At 32.3% G+C, this 15,908-nt stretch overlaps 2 protein-coding genes across 2 annotated transcripts in view; both read left to right on the top strand.

Annotated features, from left to right (window-relative positions):
• The first annotated feature begins 5,487 nt into the window (after positions 1-5,487).
• Positions 5,488-9,571, top strand: LOC104810499 (putative ABC1 protein At2g40090). Its single transcript, XM_010536864.2, has 12 exons — positions 5,488-5,725; positions 6,176-6,330; positions 6,437-6,562; positions 6,784-6,879; positions 7,021-7,121; positions 7,267-7,303; positions 7,502-7,720; positions 7,861-7,969; positions 8,097-8,188; positions 8,284-8,463; positions 8,918-9,031; positions 9,112-9,571. Exons 1-12 carry the CDS (start codon positions 5,542-5,544, stop codon positions 9,310-9,312), a joined length of 1,614 nt encoding a protein of 537 aa, XP_010535166.1. The 5' UTR covers positions 5,488-5,541; the 3' UTR covers positions 9,313-9,571.
• Positions 9,572-13,493: 3,922 nt separating this feature from the next.
• The window catches only part of LOC104810417 (mucin-17), a 3,906-nt gene continuing 1,491 nt past the window's right edge, over positions 13,494-15,908 (top strand). The window contains exons 1-4 of the mRNA XM_010536750.1: positions 13,494-14,151; positions 14,291-14,405; positions 14,990-15,104; positions 15,610-15,904. Coding sequence (XP_010535052.1) covers positions 13,962-14,151; positions 14,291-14,405; positions 14,990-15,104; positions 15,610-15,904 — 715 coding nt within the window. The 5' untranslated portion in view covers positions 13,494-13,961. The remainder of the gene's footprint in view (positions 14,152-14,290; positions 14,406-14,989; positions 15,105-15,609; positions 15,905-15,908) is intronic.

The following is a 15,908-nucleotide window of genomic DNA, read 5'->3' as shown; positions in this document are numbered from 1 at the left end:
TGTATGTATAATTTTTTAAAATATTTTTCAGCTAAAGTTTTGTAAATCCCGTCAATATTATGAGATTATATAGTTTATTACATTCATTCATTGCATTTACGTTTTCGTGAAAAATTTGGCGAAAGCTTTACCACTATATAGTATATAATATACAGAGACGGATATACTTGATGAGGAGTGAGGGTACAGACCTCCATTCAAATTAAAAATAATAATAAAATTTATGTATAAATTTTGTAAAAATACTAAGAAAACTGTCCAATGCCCCATTAAAATGACATTTGGTTTTATAAAATTATATGTATAAAATCCATGTCTCCATTTATATTTTTTTCTAATTCCACCACTAATAGTATATATACCTATTCATATTATAACTTTTTATCTATTTAACCCAACAGTTGGTGGCCCACTGGTTGATAGATGACAAAATTATTTTCAAAGTCTTGATTCGATTACACGGGTGAGGAAGAATGTAATTTTTGGATAAAAATGGTCCATATACAAAGGTTGGTCCTGGATTTAGGGTGAATCTAATTGGATCGAAGGTACGATGAACCATCATGTTTATCAAATTTTTTTTTTACCTATTTCAATTATATTTAAAATTTTCATAAAATATAATAAATTCAAAAAGTGACTAATACATAAATTTTCAATTAAATAAAATTATTTATCTCTAAATACCATAACAACATTTATCAATTTAGTGCTGATTAGTACCAAATTAGTCGTTAATCACTATTGTTCAATAACCTTAGCGAAATTAGATATAATTTGTACGTGACACGTGATAAGATAAAAGATAAATAATGACACATTGTCCACGTCAACACTGCATCACCACAAAAATGGCACTTCATGGAAAATTTTATCACATCAATAATTTAAAAAAAAAAATCAATATGTATATACACATAGGAATACATGTATATATATGTATACGTGTGAGTATAATATATATATATATATGTAAATATATGCGTATATGTATAGATATATATATGGTATATATGTATATATACTTGTTTTTTTTTTAATTTATTGACGAGGCAATTTTTCGATGATGTGGGATTTTTTTTTTTTTTTGTGAAACGGCGTGAACGAGGACAATGTGTGATTGTTTATGTTTATCACGTCATATTTTCTAGGTGCAACGTAGAAATTTGGACGTCTGATTCCATCAAATATTATTTAACACTAACTTTATAAATTCAAATAACAAGTAGTTATTTTTTATTATAAAATTACAAATTGATATATCAATATGATACTTTTTACAGTGGATTTTTTTTAAAACTAATAAAGTAATAGTTATCTTGTATTTGACAATTAAATTTATAAATTCACCCATTTCCATTTGTTTTCAAATTCGATTAGTTTAGTTTTAAACAATTAAACCTAATATTTTTTTTAGATATAATTCAATTAAAATATATATTTATGTATATATGTATGTTATTTGGTTAATTTGATTTTGTTTTGTATAAAAGTAGTGATATACCTATTATGATAATTCAATTAGCTTGAATTTAGACCAAGTGTCGGTCCTCATATAGTCGATGTACTTACATTCGAATATGAAGAAAAAAACATTTTTTTTTGTTGAAGTAATGAGTTTAGGCCACGAAATTGACGGGCAACGAAGAACATTCAATTAGTTAAAGTAATGGGACTCACAACGAACATGTCCTCTTTTGAGTTTTACGGTGATTATTCTTTAGAATTATGTTTTTCTTATAAAATGTTTTTTGATATAACATTTATATATTATGTGGTCCTATATAATACGGTTCAAATCTGCATATATATATGGATAATAAGGTTTTGGAACATGATGATTGCCTTCTTTCCTTTTCAACTTGTATAACGAATTAACAACGAATGTTTTGGTTTAACGGTTGATTTAATTTGTCTCATGGTTATTATATATATAGTTACGTTTATAAAATTGTCAGCACAGAGTGAAGAATACTATAATTTTATTTTCTCAAATGGGTAACGATGGTTTTTTTTTATATGAATAAAAAATAATTCATCAGATAAAAAAATTAGATCTAACTAACTATACGTATTTAGTAATCTATATCCGATTTAGAAATGTGATTTGATTTATATATATATGTATAGTCGCGTAGAGAGGAGACAAGTGGGTGGTGGTGGTTCGGTCCCATGGCCAAATCTGAGCCGTCAGATTCCACTTTGGTCCACGTCAGCAACATTTCTACGTCAACTTTCCACCATCTAGGACGACGGTCGGTTCGTAAAAATTTATATTGTTATACAGATGAGGATGAAGGATTTGATAGCTCCACGTGGATATTCAGCAATCAAACCCACAATCGTTTTCATGCATACATGGCCTTTTTACGGTGGCATTGCCCATTTGGCAAAGTCTCGTTCTTTGCTTGCAAGAAAATGAACACCATTATGAATATATAATTAAAATTGATTTGGCCCTTTTAGGGCAAATGGAAGAAGGGAATTTGTTGATGGTTGCGAATTCTTTTCAAATTGAAGATGTTTAAGATTGTGATTCGAATTCTACTTTGGGGTTTGGACATATGGTAATTCTATTTTTATATATATATCATGGAGAATTTCAACTACTAACCTTCAGACGCGTTGGTTGGGTAAATTTTTTTTTTATGCGTACGAACTCACGAGATATATGTAAGAGATGAATTAGTCGTACCTAACGGGCAATGGCAGATCTATGAAATTGTTTAAGAGAGAGCAAACATAAATTTTCCATTATAATATGGGAACATTTTCAATTTTATTTTCAAATTTATAAAAATTTACAAAAAAAAATTATATTTTTTTAACTAAACTAATGGGGACATATACCCCATTACAATCAACGTGCGTCCGCCACTGCTAATAGGTGATAGATGAGTGGATAAAGAATTAAACTCTCGACCTCCCGCTATGTTTACCATATCATATGAAGATTTTCAATAGTATTAAATATTTGTTTTGTGTTTGGATATATTTATATATATCTTTTGGACTTTAGATTAACTGTTAATTTTGTATTCGGAAATATTTTTATTTATCACACTTTTTATATATGTGGTCGTTTGTTAGAAAAGTACAATAACAACAACAAATATAACATTAAAGTGTGTATCCTTAGATTTTTTCAATCTATCCATAGATTTTTTTCTTATTTGAATTTTTCATTTAAATCCATGTGTTATTTGTTTTTCTTATTTTTCTCCTTATCATTTTTTCATAACCATCTCGACTTATTTTTCATTGTGAAACTTTAATATATATATATGTGTGTGTGTGTGTGTGTGGGGTTGCGATAAGTCCACATTACCACAGTGTATAAAACAATGACGAGATTCTTAGCCGAACCATAATCATCCATACCTTCAAGATTCATGTCTCAACTCAAAATCATTTTGTCCTTACCTTACAATCTCCGAATTACTACAATACACCTCTACATCCAAATCCTTAAAAAGAAGATATTAATTTGCTTTCCGCTATATATACATATCAATAATACTAAATTATATTAGTTTTATAAAAAAAAAAAATCACCAAAAAAATCTCAACGAAAAATCTATACTTTTTTACTTATTAATTAAACTTTGTATTTGGTGTGATTAACCCATAAAACATCGATTTTTAAAAAATAATATATATATTTAGTTATACATACAACATATATATATACAACTAATATACATATTATGTACATATAATATATATATTAAAAATAATATGTATATATATTAGTTATATATACAACATATACATATACAACTAATATGTACATTAAAATAAAAGTAATTATAACACATATATATATACAATATATATTAAAAAATATGTATATGTATATATTATTTTTAATATAATTTATAATATATATATATATATATATATATATATGTTGTGATAATATACATATTAAAATAAAAATAATTATAACTAACATATATACATATTATACATCTATTAAAAATAATATGTATATATATTATTTATAATATATATATATATATATATATATATATATATATATATCATAGATATGTATATGTGTTTTATTAGTTATAAGCAATTTTATATTTAATATATATGTATATGTATATGTGAATTTGTATGTATATATGTTAATTTAAATAAATTATTTAATTTAAATTTTGTTTAAAATGATGATTTGGCATAATTATGATGATGTGATCATAACTTGGAAGCCGTGTCATTGTCACATCATCATTTTTGTTTGAATTGGTACATGCGGGAGTTTTCGACGAATTTTTAAAAAGTTCAGGATTTTATATGTTAATCATACTAAATATAGGGTTTAATTGGTAAACAAAAAAGTTCAGAATTTTTTCGATTCGAGAAGAATACACGATTTTTTTGGCGATATCCACTAAAAAAATAATTTGGATAATTAACATTAATCTTAACGATGCTAAACTTACATGACGCAAGTGTTATTATTATTAAACACACACACGTATGTACTAAAAAAACTAATATATATTTCATATTTCAATATATTGAATTAGGGATAACATAACTCCTGTCATTTATCTATATTTTTCCTATATAGTGTCATGATATTATAAGTTACATTTTTTGTCGCTTATTTAATAACAATCATTCAAGTTGGATATTTTTATTTGTGTCACAATCATATATGCTTGTGAGAGAGAGAGAGAGAGAGAGAGAGAGAGAGAGAGAGAGAGAGAGAGAGAGAGAGAGGGGGGTTCATTCACGTTTGCCCACGTCAACTCCATTTCAACACCAACCTGAAGTCTTTTAGGGAGATTTGATTTTCCTTTTGTACACACGGAATTAGGATTGCATTTCCGTTGCTTTTTATTTTTATTTTTTTAAAATCCCATATAATTTAATAAATTATATTAATTATAGCGCAAAAAAATCCCATATAATTTAATAAATTTCAATGAATGTTCATGGTCCGTTAACGACAAAAAGTGATACAAAATGTAAAAAATAATTATATTCAACCATCGCATCATAAAAAAATAAAAAAAAATGAAATATACATGTACACCAAGGTGTCTGTAAACATACTCATGAGTCCATTTGGTATTGTTGTGAATGTTCGTATATTCGTTGGTATTTAGAATAAAGTTTATGCAATTCTTTAGAATTTTGAACATTTACTTTTAAAATGTTTATATATCATCTTTTTAGTTTTTAATAAAAATAAAATTGCAAAAATCGAGCGAGATTCTACACTACAATCTTAACTAATTCAATACCACAAAAGATTGAGATAGGAATGCTAACTCCCGCGGAAAAGAGGTATTAACAGGAAAATCAAGGACTCCCAAATTACATATTCGATCAATTATATATACACACACACACATACATACATATGATATGAACATATATATATATTATCTCTTAATGTTTCACGGGCCCATGTATTTCTAGGCCCATTAAGGGCCCAATTACTGATCGCTGATAACCTTCGCCCCAAGATTTCTGAGCCTTGTCGGGTCGGCTCGTTCTTTCAGCTTCAACGTTCCTTTTCCCATGGCCGCGCGATTCCTGTGGAGAAGCGGAGGAAGGCTAATGGTTGTCTCCGCCGCGATCTGCGGTGGTTCCGTCGCCGCTGCCGCCGCCTCCTCCGATGACCCTGCAGCAACCCTCAAGCTGTGCACCACCGTCCCCGTCCGCCTCCTCCGCGACGCCGTAACCGCGGCCTCTATTGCTTTCGGTGCGTTGAATGATCGACATTTACAAGATTTATTTGTTGCAGCGTTCGTCTTTGGATATCTCTTAGTTTTTTTGTTTCTATTCTTTGCTCTTTTGTTGGTTTTCAGCTTCTGATCTGCGTTATGGTTGATTTTGCGAATTAGGTAGGCTTCCAGGTGCAAAATGTTTCGTATTTTTGGGAATTCCGGTAATATTGGTGCTTTGTAGAAATCTTAGGGAATCATATCTTGGGGAATCCTCGGATAGTGAGATTGGTGCTACGTGAGATTGTATTGGGATGTTTGTATTCATTTGGCTCAATTTATTGATTAGTTATATGTGCTAAAGGTTTATGAATTGATTTCCTCTGTCTGAAAATCTGCATTTTCGTGGTGTCTCGGATTACATAATCTTGTCATTTTCAGTTTTATTGTCCAGTGGTAACGTTATGTACATGTGCTTATGTTGTTAGATTATGAATACTCGCTATTGGGTTTGCCGGAAGGAAGCAGTGAGAGGGATAGGGTTAAACATGAAGTCCATTTGAGATCAGCCCGTAAGCTCCAAGAGCTCTGTTTCAAAAATGGAGGAATCTATATCAAACTTGGGCAACATATAGGACAACTTGTATGCTCATATTCTGCTCATTGAATTTCTGAGTTTTACCGGTGTTTTTCTATCTTCTTGGATTGCTTTGATGTTAAGAAACCAAATGTTTTTTCCATGTTTCAAGGAATACTTAGTGCCTGAAGAGTATGTCCGAACTATGAGGGAATCAATGTTGAACAGATGCCCCGTGTCTTCGTACGAGCAAGTGTGTGCGGTTTTCAAGAAAGAGCTTGGAGAGACACCAGATAAGGTGTTTACTATGCCCATACTTATCTTTGGATTTCTCTTCTCTGTTTTTCCAAACCACAAGTAACAGTTTGATCAATATAATGGCCTAATGCTTTCTTGGATTCTTACTTTGGATGTCATTTGCTGCTTTTTTTCTTTGTTAATACACTTTTTTTGTCGACTTTCTTGATGAGGATTTTATTTTTAAAACTTGTAACAGACTGATCCATTTTCCATCTGCAGGTATTTGCTGAATTTGATCCTGTTCCGATTGCAAGTGCTTCCCTTGCCCAAGTTCATGTTGCTCGCACTCATGATGGGAGAAAAGTTGCTGTCAAGGTCCAATGACGTTAATTGTTTTCTTATGTGATGAGGTTTCAATTATAAATAGCTGTAAATGTTTATAGGTTTTGACCTCATGAATTTTCTCTTGGTTTTGATGTCTATGGTGGTGAACTTGTTTGTTTTCTCCGTACCCAGGTTCAGCATGCGCACATGACAGACACTGCAGCTGCGGATCATGCAGGTGTAGGACTTATAGTGAATAGCTTGTATCGGATTTTCCCATCATTTGATTATAGGTGTAATTTCTTTCTCACTTGGTTCAGATGATATCGCTGTTTTAGTATTTAAGCTCTAGATTTTCCTCACTAGCCTTGATCTTATTGCACAAACTTTGCGGGCTGCTTCTCACGATTTGTTTATTGCCTTATGTATTTTTTTTAGGTGGTTGGTTGAAGAAATGGGTGAAAGTTTACCAAAGGTAGGCAGCTATGGTTTATTCTTTAAAATTATAGTTTTAATAATAAAGGAAGACTACCGGGGTAAATAGGCCTATTTGCTCCATTCTCTTTTTTGGCCAAGTTTTTTGTATTCTGAAGCATTTCTGGTCGTGGAATGTTTATTGTCATTGATGCAATATTTTAGTTTCTGTTGTTTATTAATGTAATTCTGTCATCAGGAACTAGATTTTTTGGTCGAAGCGAAAAACAGTGAGAAATGTCTGGATAATTTTAGGAAGCTGTCTCCCCATATTGCAGAGTACGTTTATGCACCAAAGGTGTATTGGAATTTGAGCACCACTAAATTGTTGACCATGGAATTCATGGATGGTGCTCAAGTTAGTGATGTGAAGATGATCCGAAAGCTTGGAATTCACCCCCATGACGTCTCGAAGCTAGTAAGCTGTTTTACCTTTGATCTTGCCCTTGCGATATTGTTCTTTGTAGGACTTTTGTTTTTCTGTGTTCCCGTAAATCTTTTACGAAGGAAGAAATTGTTAGATGCGAATTCTGATTAGCTAACCATCTTCTTTTTCAGGTCAGTCAAGCTTTCGCAGAGATGACATTTAAACACGGGTTTGTGCATTGTGACCCCCATTCCGCCAACATGATAGTTCGGCCCGCCCCCGGGAAAAGGAACATACTCGGTAAGTAATTTCTCTGTCACGGCTATTCCATGTGACGTACACAAACACACACATATATATATGTACACATACATACATATATATATATATATATCATCTTAGTGACAATTGCCCGACTGAATGGTAGGCAATAGAAAACCACAATTGGTGCTTCTGGACCATGGCTTGTACAAGGAGCTCGATTTCAACACAAGATATAACTACGCTGCGTTATGGAAGGTCCACATCGCTTTTCTATGTGATTATTCTCTTGTTTATGTGGCTATCTGCAACTGTTTTGTTGATACTTCTGTTCTATGTTTGTTGTGAAACAGGCCTTGATCTTTTCCGATGTGAACGCCATTAAGGAATACAGTGTGAAGTTGGGAGCTGGAGATGATCTATATGTGCTTTTTGCCGGGATTCTTACTATGAGGCCGTGGAATCGGGTCATCGATACATCCGTAGATCACTTAGTCATTAAAGGCACCAACGAAGATCGCTCGGAGCTACAGGTATTATTGTTATTATCCATTCTCTAGAATTTCCTATCTCGTTCCACACTCTTTGCTTCTAAATGTTTCGTGGAGTGGGTACCCGACCTTGGCCTCGTCCTGACGGGTTTCATGATGGGGAAATGTTCAAATTTTTGTTAACTCTAGTTGACTTTATGGGTATAATGGTAGTTTTACACGAAAATTCTACATAGGTATTATTGTAAATACACTAAAATATCAATGATATAAACATCATTTCACTCCTACCCGGTACCAGCGGGTAAACCGTTGTTCGGAAAAAAAAAACCCGAATCCGGATTTGCGGTTTGGATTCCTCACCTCATCACACCCATCTTGGACATCATTGGTGGCTAGATGCCCACATCCCGGATAATTGAAAACCCGCGGATCTCGGTTTTAAACGCCCACCCCTACCGGTTTCATATTCTCACAAACAAATGATCTCGAGCAGATGTATGCATCACAATACTTCCCTCAAATCTCCGAGCTCCTGAGGAGGCTGCCTCGAGTAATCCTGCTGATGCTGAAAACCAACGACTGTCTAAGAGCAGTAAACAACGCCCTGGTATTGCTTCTTCTGTATTCTCTTTATCCTTCTTAATGGACTTGAACCCCTGATATCTCGGCGGGTTTTTTTCCGAACAGCTGCAGGGATCGTCGATGGATTCGTTCATGATCATCGGGAAAGTATCGTCGGAAGCCGTTCTGGAGGCAAAGAGGCAGCAAGAGAGATCGTTCTTGAAATGGCTAAGCATCTGGTTGGAGGAATTCTCTGTTGAAGCCAGGCTTTGGGTAATGCATCTCGCTCTTTGGGTTTTGCAACTCAGGAAAGCTTTAACCCTTTGATACGAATTTTTTAATAAAATCTCACTGCATATTTATATAATATATATACATATATATACATACACACACCAAAGTGAGAAACATTGATTTGATGAAAAGGAGTACAGATTTCTGTATTCTTTTGACTCCAATAGAGCACGGATCGAAGAGATCCTTCTTTCTCGTTGCGGCTGTACGAATATTAATTTATTGTATGATGTAATAATAACTCAAAGATACGACTTGTACCCTCTCCTGGCATGAATTTGTATTATTGTTTTCTCTTTGTTATACTTATAGTTATATTATATATCGGGCAAGACCATAGGGTTTACGGATATATGAAGTCACTCTTATTACATGTAGACGCATTAACGGTCTGAGACGTTGTAGTTTGTGTATTTTGGCTTAGCAGACTTTATATATGTAATCCGTTGGACCGACCGAATCTAATAAGTAATGAAACCAACCGAATCTAATAAGACGATCTCGGAAATCAAATGTTTGAATTTCAACAACTATATCTAATAATAGAAAAAAGGCACATCTACCCTTGCGCGTGATTTCAACCATTCGGATCCAAAACCTTTCATTCCTTCAAAATCATTTGGATTTAAAATTCGATGATCGGATAAAGTAAGATTGAATCGTTGATGTGATGAATACGATCTAGACCATTCAATTTCAGCAACAAATATAAAACCACTCATTTCCAATAAATTACTAAACTTTAATACAACTCACAAAATTTATATGAATTCATCGATTTTGATAAAAAAAAATATGATCGACGCTAAACGATATTAAAAAAAGTTAACGAACGATCTTCATCTATCACGTCATATAAAGATTAAATATAAAATAAATAATTAAAATAACTAAAATAAAAAACATTAAAAAATACAATAAATATATACAAATAAATACATATATTTAACATATATATACATGAACATACATATATATATATATACATATATAATTACACTAAAAAAATTATAAATACATGTATGTTAAATGTATATACGTGTGTTGTATGTATATATATACATATATGGGTATATACATGTATTTATTTGTATATATTTATTGTATTTTTTAATGTTTATTATTTTTATATTATTTTTAATATAATTACAATTATTTTTATTTTTTATCTATAGATAGTAATTTTTATTTTTTTTATATTATTATTATTTTAATATATATAATTATTTTTTAATTTATTTAATTATAATGATTTTATTTTTTATTTAATTTTTATGCGGATGACTTTATGTCAATGCCATGTGAGATCATCCGTTAATTTTTTAACGCGTTTAATATTTGTAAGATTTTTTATCCAAATTTTGGGAGTTGAGTATTTTTTTTTTGTCAAAACAATGATTTCATATTTATTTTGGGAGTTTAAAAAATTCATTATTAATACGATAGTTATTTCAGAATTCAGTAATATTTTAGTATTTTCCCTTATAAAATATGATTTGAACCATTCCATAGACCCAGACAAAAAAAAAATCAGACGTTTTATTTGTATGCTATGTTATTTAAAAAAACATGTTCTTATTTTTTTTTTGTTCGTAGTGGTGATCTTCAACGTTAAATCAACATGGCCCTCTTTTTTGACCGCATCGTCCATTGCCCATTTGCACGTGGTGTTACGTGCTTTTCCTACACGGGCTGTAATAGGTGCAACCGAAACTTATCGATCATGAACTCTCCCCACTCGAAACTATGGCTTTGAATGAAGATGTCTTTTATTTCGGGTTTTTGGTTTTAGTTTTTGAATTTTGGTTTTTAGTTTTTGGTTTTTGGTTTTTGGATTTTATAATATTTGAAAACTCAAAAAAAGTAGCTTTTGGGTTTTCATTGATTTTTTCACTAAAATGGCTTTCCAAGTTTTTAGGAAAAGTAATTTTATAAAAACTTGAATGTTGTTTTTATTTTTGTTTTTGGATTCTAAAAACTCCAAAAACTCTCATCATTCAAGGCCTATGTGAAAGTCGCCAAAAAGAAAAAAGAATTCGAATTTTTGAGAAATAAATCCGAAAATTGTTATGTTTAGAAAAGTTAGAAAAAGATGAACTTTATATAATTACCTTAAAATCCTAAACTTTATACTATAAAGCAAAAACCCATTTTTTTCTAAATTATTTTAGTAGTAGTAGGAGATTTTAGGTTTTATTTTTTTTATATTATTATTATTTTAATATATATAATTATTTTTTAATTTATTTAATTATAATGATTTTATTTTTTATTTAATTTTTATGCGGATGACTTTATGTCAATGCCATGTGAGATCATCCGTTAATTTTTTAACGCGTTTAATATTTGTAAGATTTTTTATCCAAATTTTGGGAGTTGAGTATTTTTTTTTTGTCAAAACAATGATTTCATATTTATTTTGGGAGTTTAAAAAATTCATTATTAATACGATAGTTATTTCAGAATTCAGTAATATTTTAGTATTTTCCCTTATAAAATATGATTTGAACCATTCCATAGACCCAGACAAAAAAAAAATCAGACGTTTTATTTGTATGCTATGTTATTTAAAAAAACATGTTCTTATTTTTTTTTTGTTCGTAGTGGTGATCTTCAACGTTAAATCAACATGGCCCTCTTTTTTGACCGCATCGTCCATTGCCCATTTGCACGTGGTGTTACGTGCTTTTCCTACACGGGCTGTAATAGGTGCAACCGAAACTTATCGATCATGAACTCTCCCCACTCGAAACTATGGCTTTGAATGAAGATGTCTTTTATTTCGGGTTTTTGGTTTTAGTTTTTGAATTTTGGTTTTTAGTTTTTGGTTTTTGGTTTTTGGATTTTATAATATTTGAAAACTCAAAAAAAGTAGCTTTTGGGTTTTCATTGATTTTTTCACTAAAATGGCTTTCCAAGTTTTTAGGAAAAGTAATTTTATAAAAACTTGAATGTTGTTTTTATTTTTGTTTTTGGATTCTAAAAACTCCAAAAACTCTCATCATTCAAGGCCTATGTGAAAGTCGCCAAAAAGAAAAAAGAATTCGAATTTTTGAGAAATAAATCCGAAAATTGTTATGTTTAGAAAAGTTAGAAAAAGATGAACTTTATATAATTACCTTAAAATCCTAAACTTTATACTATAAAGCAAAAACCCATTTTTTTCTAAATTATTTTAGTAGTAGTAGGAGATTTTAGGGTTTGTTATAAAAAAAAATAGGTTTTAAGAATAATAAGGAAACTTTGAATCTTTTTTTAATAATTTCTAACGTTAAAACAAATCACGTGGTTCTAACAAATCTAGTGAACAACAATTGGGATCCGTCATTCCCCTTCATTATATTTACCTTTACACAGAAGGGAGATATTTCATTGATTAGACTGAGCATATTATTTTAGTTACATTTTTAAAATGTATTAATTAAATGCAGACTGACGAGATATTGATAATATTGTATTGAAATTAACGAATAATAACTAATGATGATAAATTCCATACATCTAATGAGAAATAAATGTTTGAATTAATTTACGTTATTGTCAAGATATTTTATGTATTTAACATAATTCATCTTAATTAAAAACGATCAAAGAGGAAAAAAAAACATATAAGCATTTCTAATATAACATAATAACAATAAATTTAATATAAGTTAACTCTTTTTAACCCAAGATGGGATGTTAAACTGGTAAAAGCTAAGGTAAAACTTTTTTTCTAATATGTGTTTTAAATCTTTATTCGAAGAAATGTATTCACGTGAATTTTTACGTTTTTATGAGAGATATAGTCTGAGCGAAGGTAGATAAATTTCGAATTATAAAAAAAAAGTTAACTTCTTTTAGCAAGATCGTTGAACCAATGTTAAAACAAGTTTAATTAAATCTAGTAGAAATAGCAAAATGAAAAAAAAAATAAATCAATATAAGTTTGGAAATGATGATGAGAACCATATTGTAATTGTAAATATATATTTTTAATAAAATGATTAATTATATTATATGTCAAAAGTTTTGTCCTCATTACAATTTGACCCCTAAAAATTGCAAAACTCGCATCAGAATCCTTAGACTTGAAGCGATAGAAACATTTGAGAGCCATTAGGTACAGAGATGTCCCTTCAACACGAAAATCCTAAAAACAAACTATAATATCCAATAAAATATTTGTTTTTAATGTTTTCATCAGTTTACAATTTCGCCGCGCTCACAGATCCATAATTACACTCACTGCCACTCTCCCCGTCCTCGCTTTCTCTCTCCTCTTCGCTCCCAATTTCAATCTCTCTCTTCTCGATCTTCAAAATGTTTCTCTCTCCCTTAGGTTTTTTCTCAGCACCTGCAATGGCTAGGTTTTGAGCTCCGTTCCTCGAGAAAGGCGGTTTCTTTGAGAGAGCTCGTCTCCTCGAGTTGAGGAGTCCCCCTTTTTCGTCTCCTTTTTCGCCTTTTCTACTTCTGTTCAAGCGGGAAAGTGGTGGAATGCGTTGACGATTAGGGGTTTCAGCTCGTGAAGCTCGATTTGGCCTCTGGTTTTTCCAATTTAGGAGAGTAGTTGAAGCGTGTGGAGAATAATTTATTCGATTAAGATATGGTTTTCGCTGTTGTCGTCTCCGCTTGGGGGGAAGTACATTAGAAGCTAAGTTACGTTTTGGTCTCTTGATCTGGAAGTTTGTCGAATTTGAGCGATGAATCGGAGTTTTAGGGCACAGGAGTCTCCAATGTTTGACTCGGTGGAGAGGCAAAGGCAACAACTTAGGGCTTCTATGATGGCGGAGAAGGAAGAAGAGCTCGCTTTGTTCCTCGAGATGAGACGGCGAGAGAAAGAGCAGGACAATCTCCTCCTCAACAACCCGGAAGAGTTCGAAACTCCATTAGGTATATACATTTCTCTCCAGTTGGTGGAAATGGGTCGCCCGTTCGCAGTTGAATTTACTGAAACACTGTATGCATAGTTTAAGAGTTCCCTTAGTGCTAAATGGTTTCGTCTTTTCGTTCTGTGTCACCGTAACTGTAGGTTCCAAGCCTGGTACGTCACCGGTGTTCAACATTTCAATGGCTAAGCCTGCGCGTAAGATGGCTGCACCAGATGATTTTCTCAATTCGGAGGGCGATAAAAATGACTATGAATGGTAGCTTTTTTCTTATGCTGTTACTGAGTTCATAATTGTGCTTTGATGTCGTGATCTGGTTCATAATTATTGATCGGTGTATAACGGTAGCGTGCACTGGCTATCCTTGGAACATATGTTACCATCTTAGTCATGAGCTTTTTAGTATATTTACCCTGGTTTTGTAATTGATTCGTGTAGCTGACCTCCGGTAGGAACTTGTCTCGCTGTTTCTTGAATGGAAGTATACAAACGCGTTGAATTTAAATCCAAATGTGTAATTCTTTAGCTGTTATAATTCTTGCATATTCAACTAAGAAGCAATGTAGAAAACGGTTATTTAACTGCAAAATGCGAGATCTTTGATGCTAATGATGTGCTCATTCTTTTTGGAATGGCGATATGGAACTCGTGGGGAGTGTGTTTTAGCCTGAGTGTTCTCCACCTGACGTGGCTTCGACCAGACAGATATCTTTACATCATCGACATTGCCCGAAGCATGATTTTCTCTTTTTTTTTTGTCGTTCACATTCATCTGCTCTGAATGTTATCGTTTATCGGCTTTTCATTTCCTCCAAAAATTGACACTTTTCCTGTGTTTCAAGGCTTCTGACTCCGCCAGGTACTCCACTTTTTCCTTCTTTGGAAATGGAATCACAGAAGGCCATGTTGAGTCAGAGCGGTGATTCTAAGGCTCGCTCGAATTCTTTGAATTCTAGGGTAAGGATGGTGTTGCCTAGTGCCCTGACTTGTTAAGCAGATCTTGGGTGCTCTTATCAAACTTTAGATTATAAAATTAAGTGGGCAGACAGCAAAGCGTTCTGCATTGTCATAGGAAGTAAAATTTTCCTGGGTTGAAATGAAAGTTTTCGAGCAGTTGTATATAGATTTAAGCCGCTGATTAAACCTGTTGAGCATCATCCTTTCATATTTTTTGTTAAAACTTATGTTTTTCACTAGTAGATTTGCTGTTATCCCAAATGTTGTTATTCATGATATGGATATGTTCAGGATTTGAGCTGAGCAGGACAATTGCCATGGCATATGCCATGGTTGATTTCTCAAAAAGTCTTGGCCAACTTTCCATTACAAGGATCTCTTTCTTGTGTTAATTATCGAAATATATATATTTCCCTTATTGCGTATCGTAAAACTTTTTTTTTTTTGGTTCGATATATTTGGAAACATTGTCTGATGATAAACCTATGAATCTATTGTTCTATAGTTGGCAAATTCTTCGACGGAGCCTGCTGTGAGGAACAACTTGGCATCTAGACAACCAACTTCTTCTCCTGGTTTGAGCTCTTCTAGTCGGAGGCCTTCCTCATCCGGGGGACCTGGATCGAGACCTGCAACCCCCACAGGAAGGCCCACTTTGACAACAAATTCGAGATCATCAAGGCCTTCAACCCCCACTTCCCGAGCCACATTGCCATCCACTACAAGGCCCTCCTTGAATAATTCCAGGTCCACAGTCTCAGCGACTAAAACCGCATCTGCAAGTAGTAGGGCAACAGGTTCAGC

This window comes from Tarenaya hassleriana, unplaced genomic scaffold (genome assembly GCF_000463585.1).
Source record: "Tarenaya hassleriana unplaced genomic scaffold, ASM46358v1 Cleome1, whole genome shotgun sequence".
Taxonomy (NCBI): Eukaryota; Viridiplantae; Streptophyta; class Magnoliopsida; order Brassicales; family Cleomaceae; genus Tarenaya; species Tarenaya hassleriana.
The sequence above is the reverse complement of the archived record's forward strand: the minus strand, read 5'-3'. Positions and strand labels throughout refer to the sequence as shown.

Bases quoted from the DNA above. Each gene is read 5' to 3' on its own strand.
- LOC104810499 (XM_010536864.2), top strand. From the start codon at position 5,542: ATGGCCGCGCGATTCCTGTGGAGAAGCGGAGGAAGGCTAATGGTTGTC. The intron at 8,189-8,283 runs GTCCACATCGCT...GTTGTGAAACAG, and splicing joins ACTACGCTGCGTTATGGAAG to GCCTTGATCTTTTCCGATGT. The intron at 9,032-9,111 runs GTATTGCTTCTT...TTTTCCGAACAG, and splicing joins GAGCAGTAAACAACGCCCTG to CTGCAGGGATCGTCGATGGA.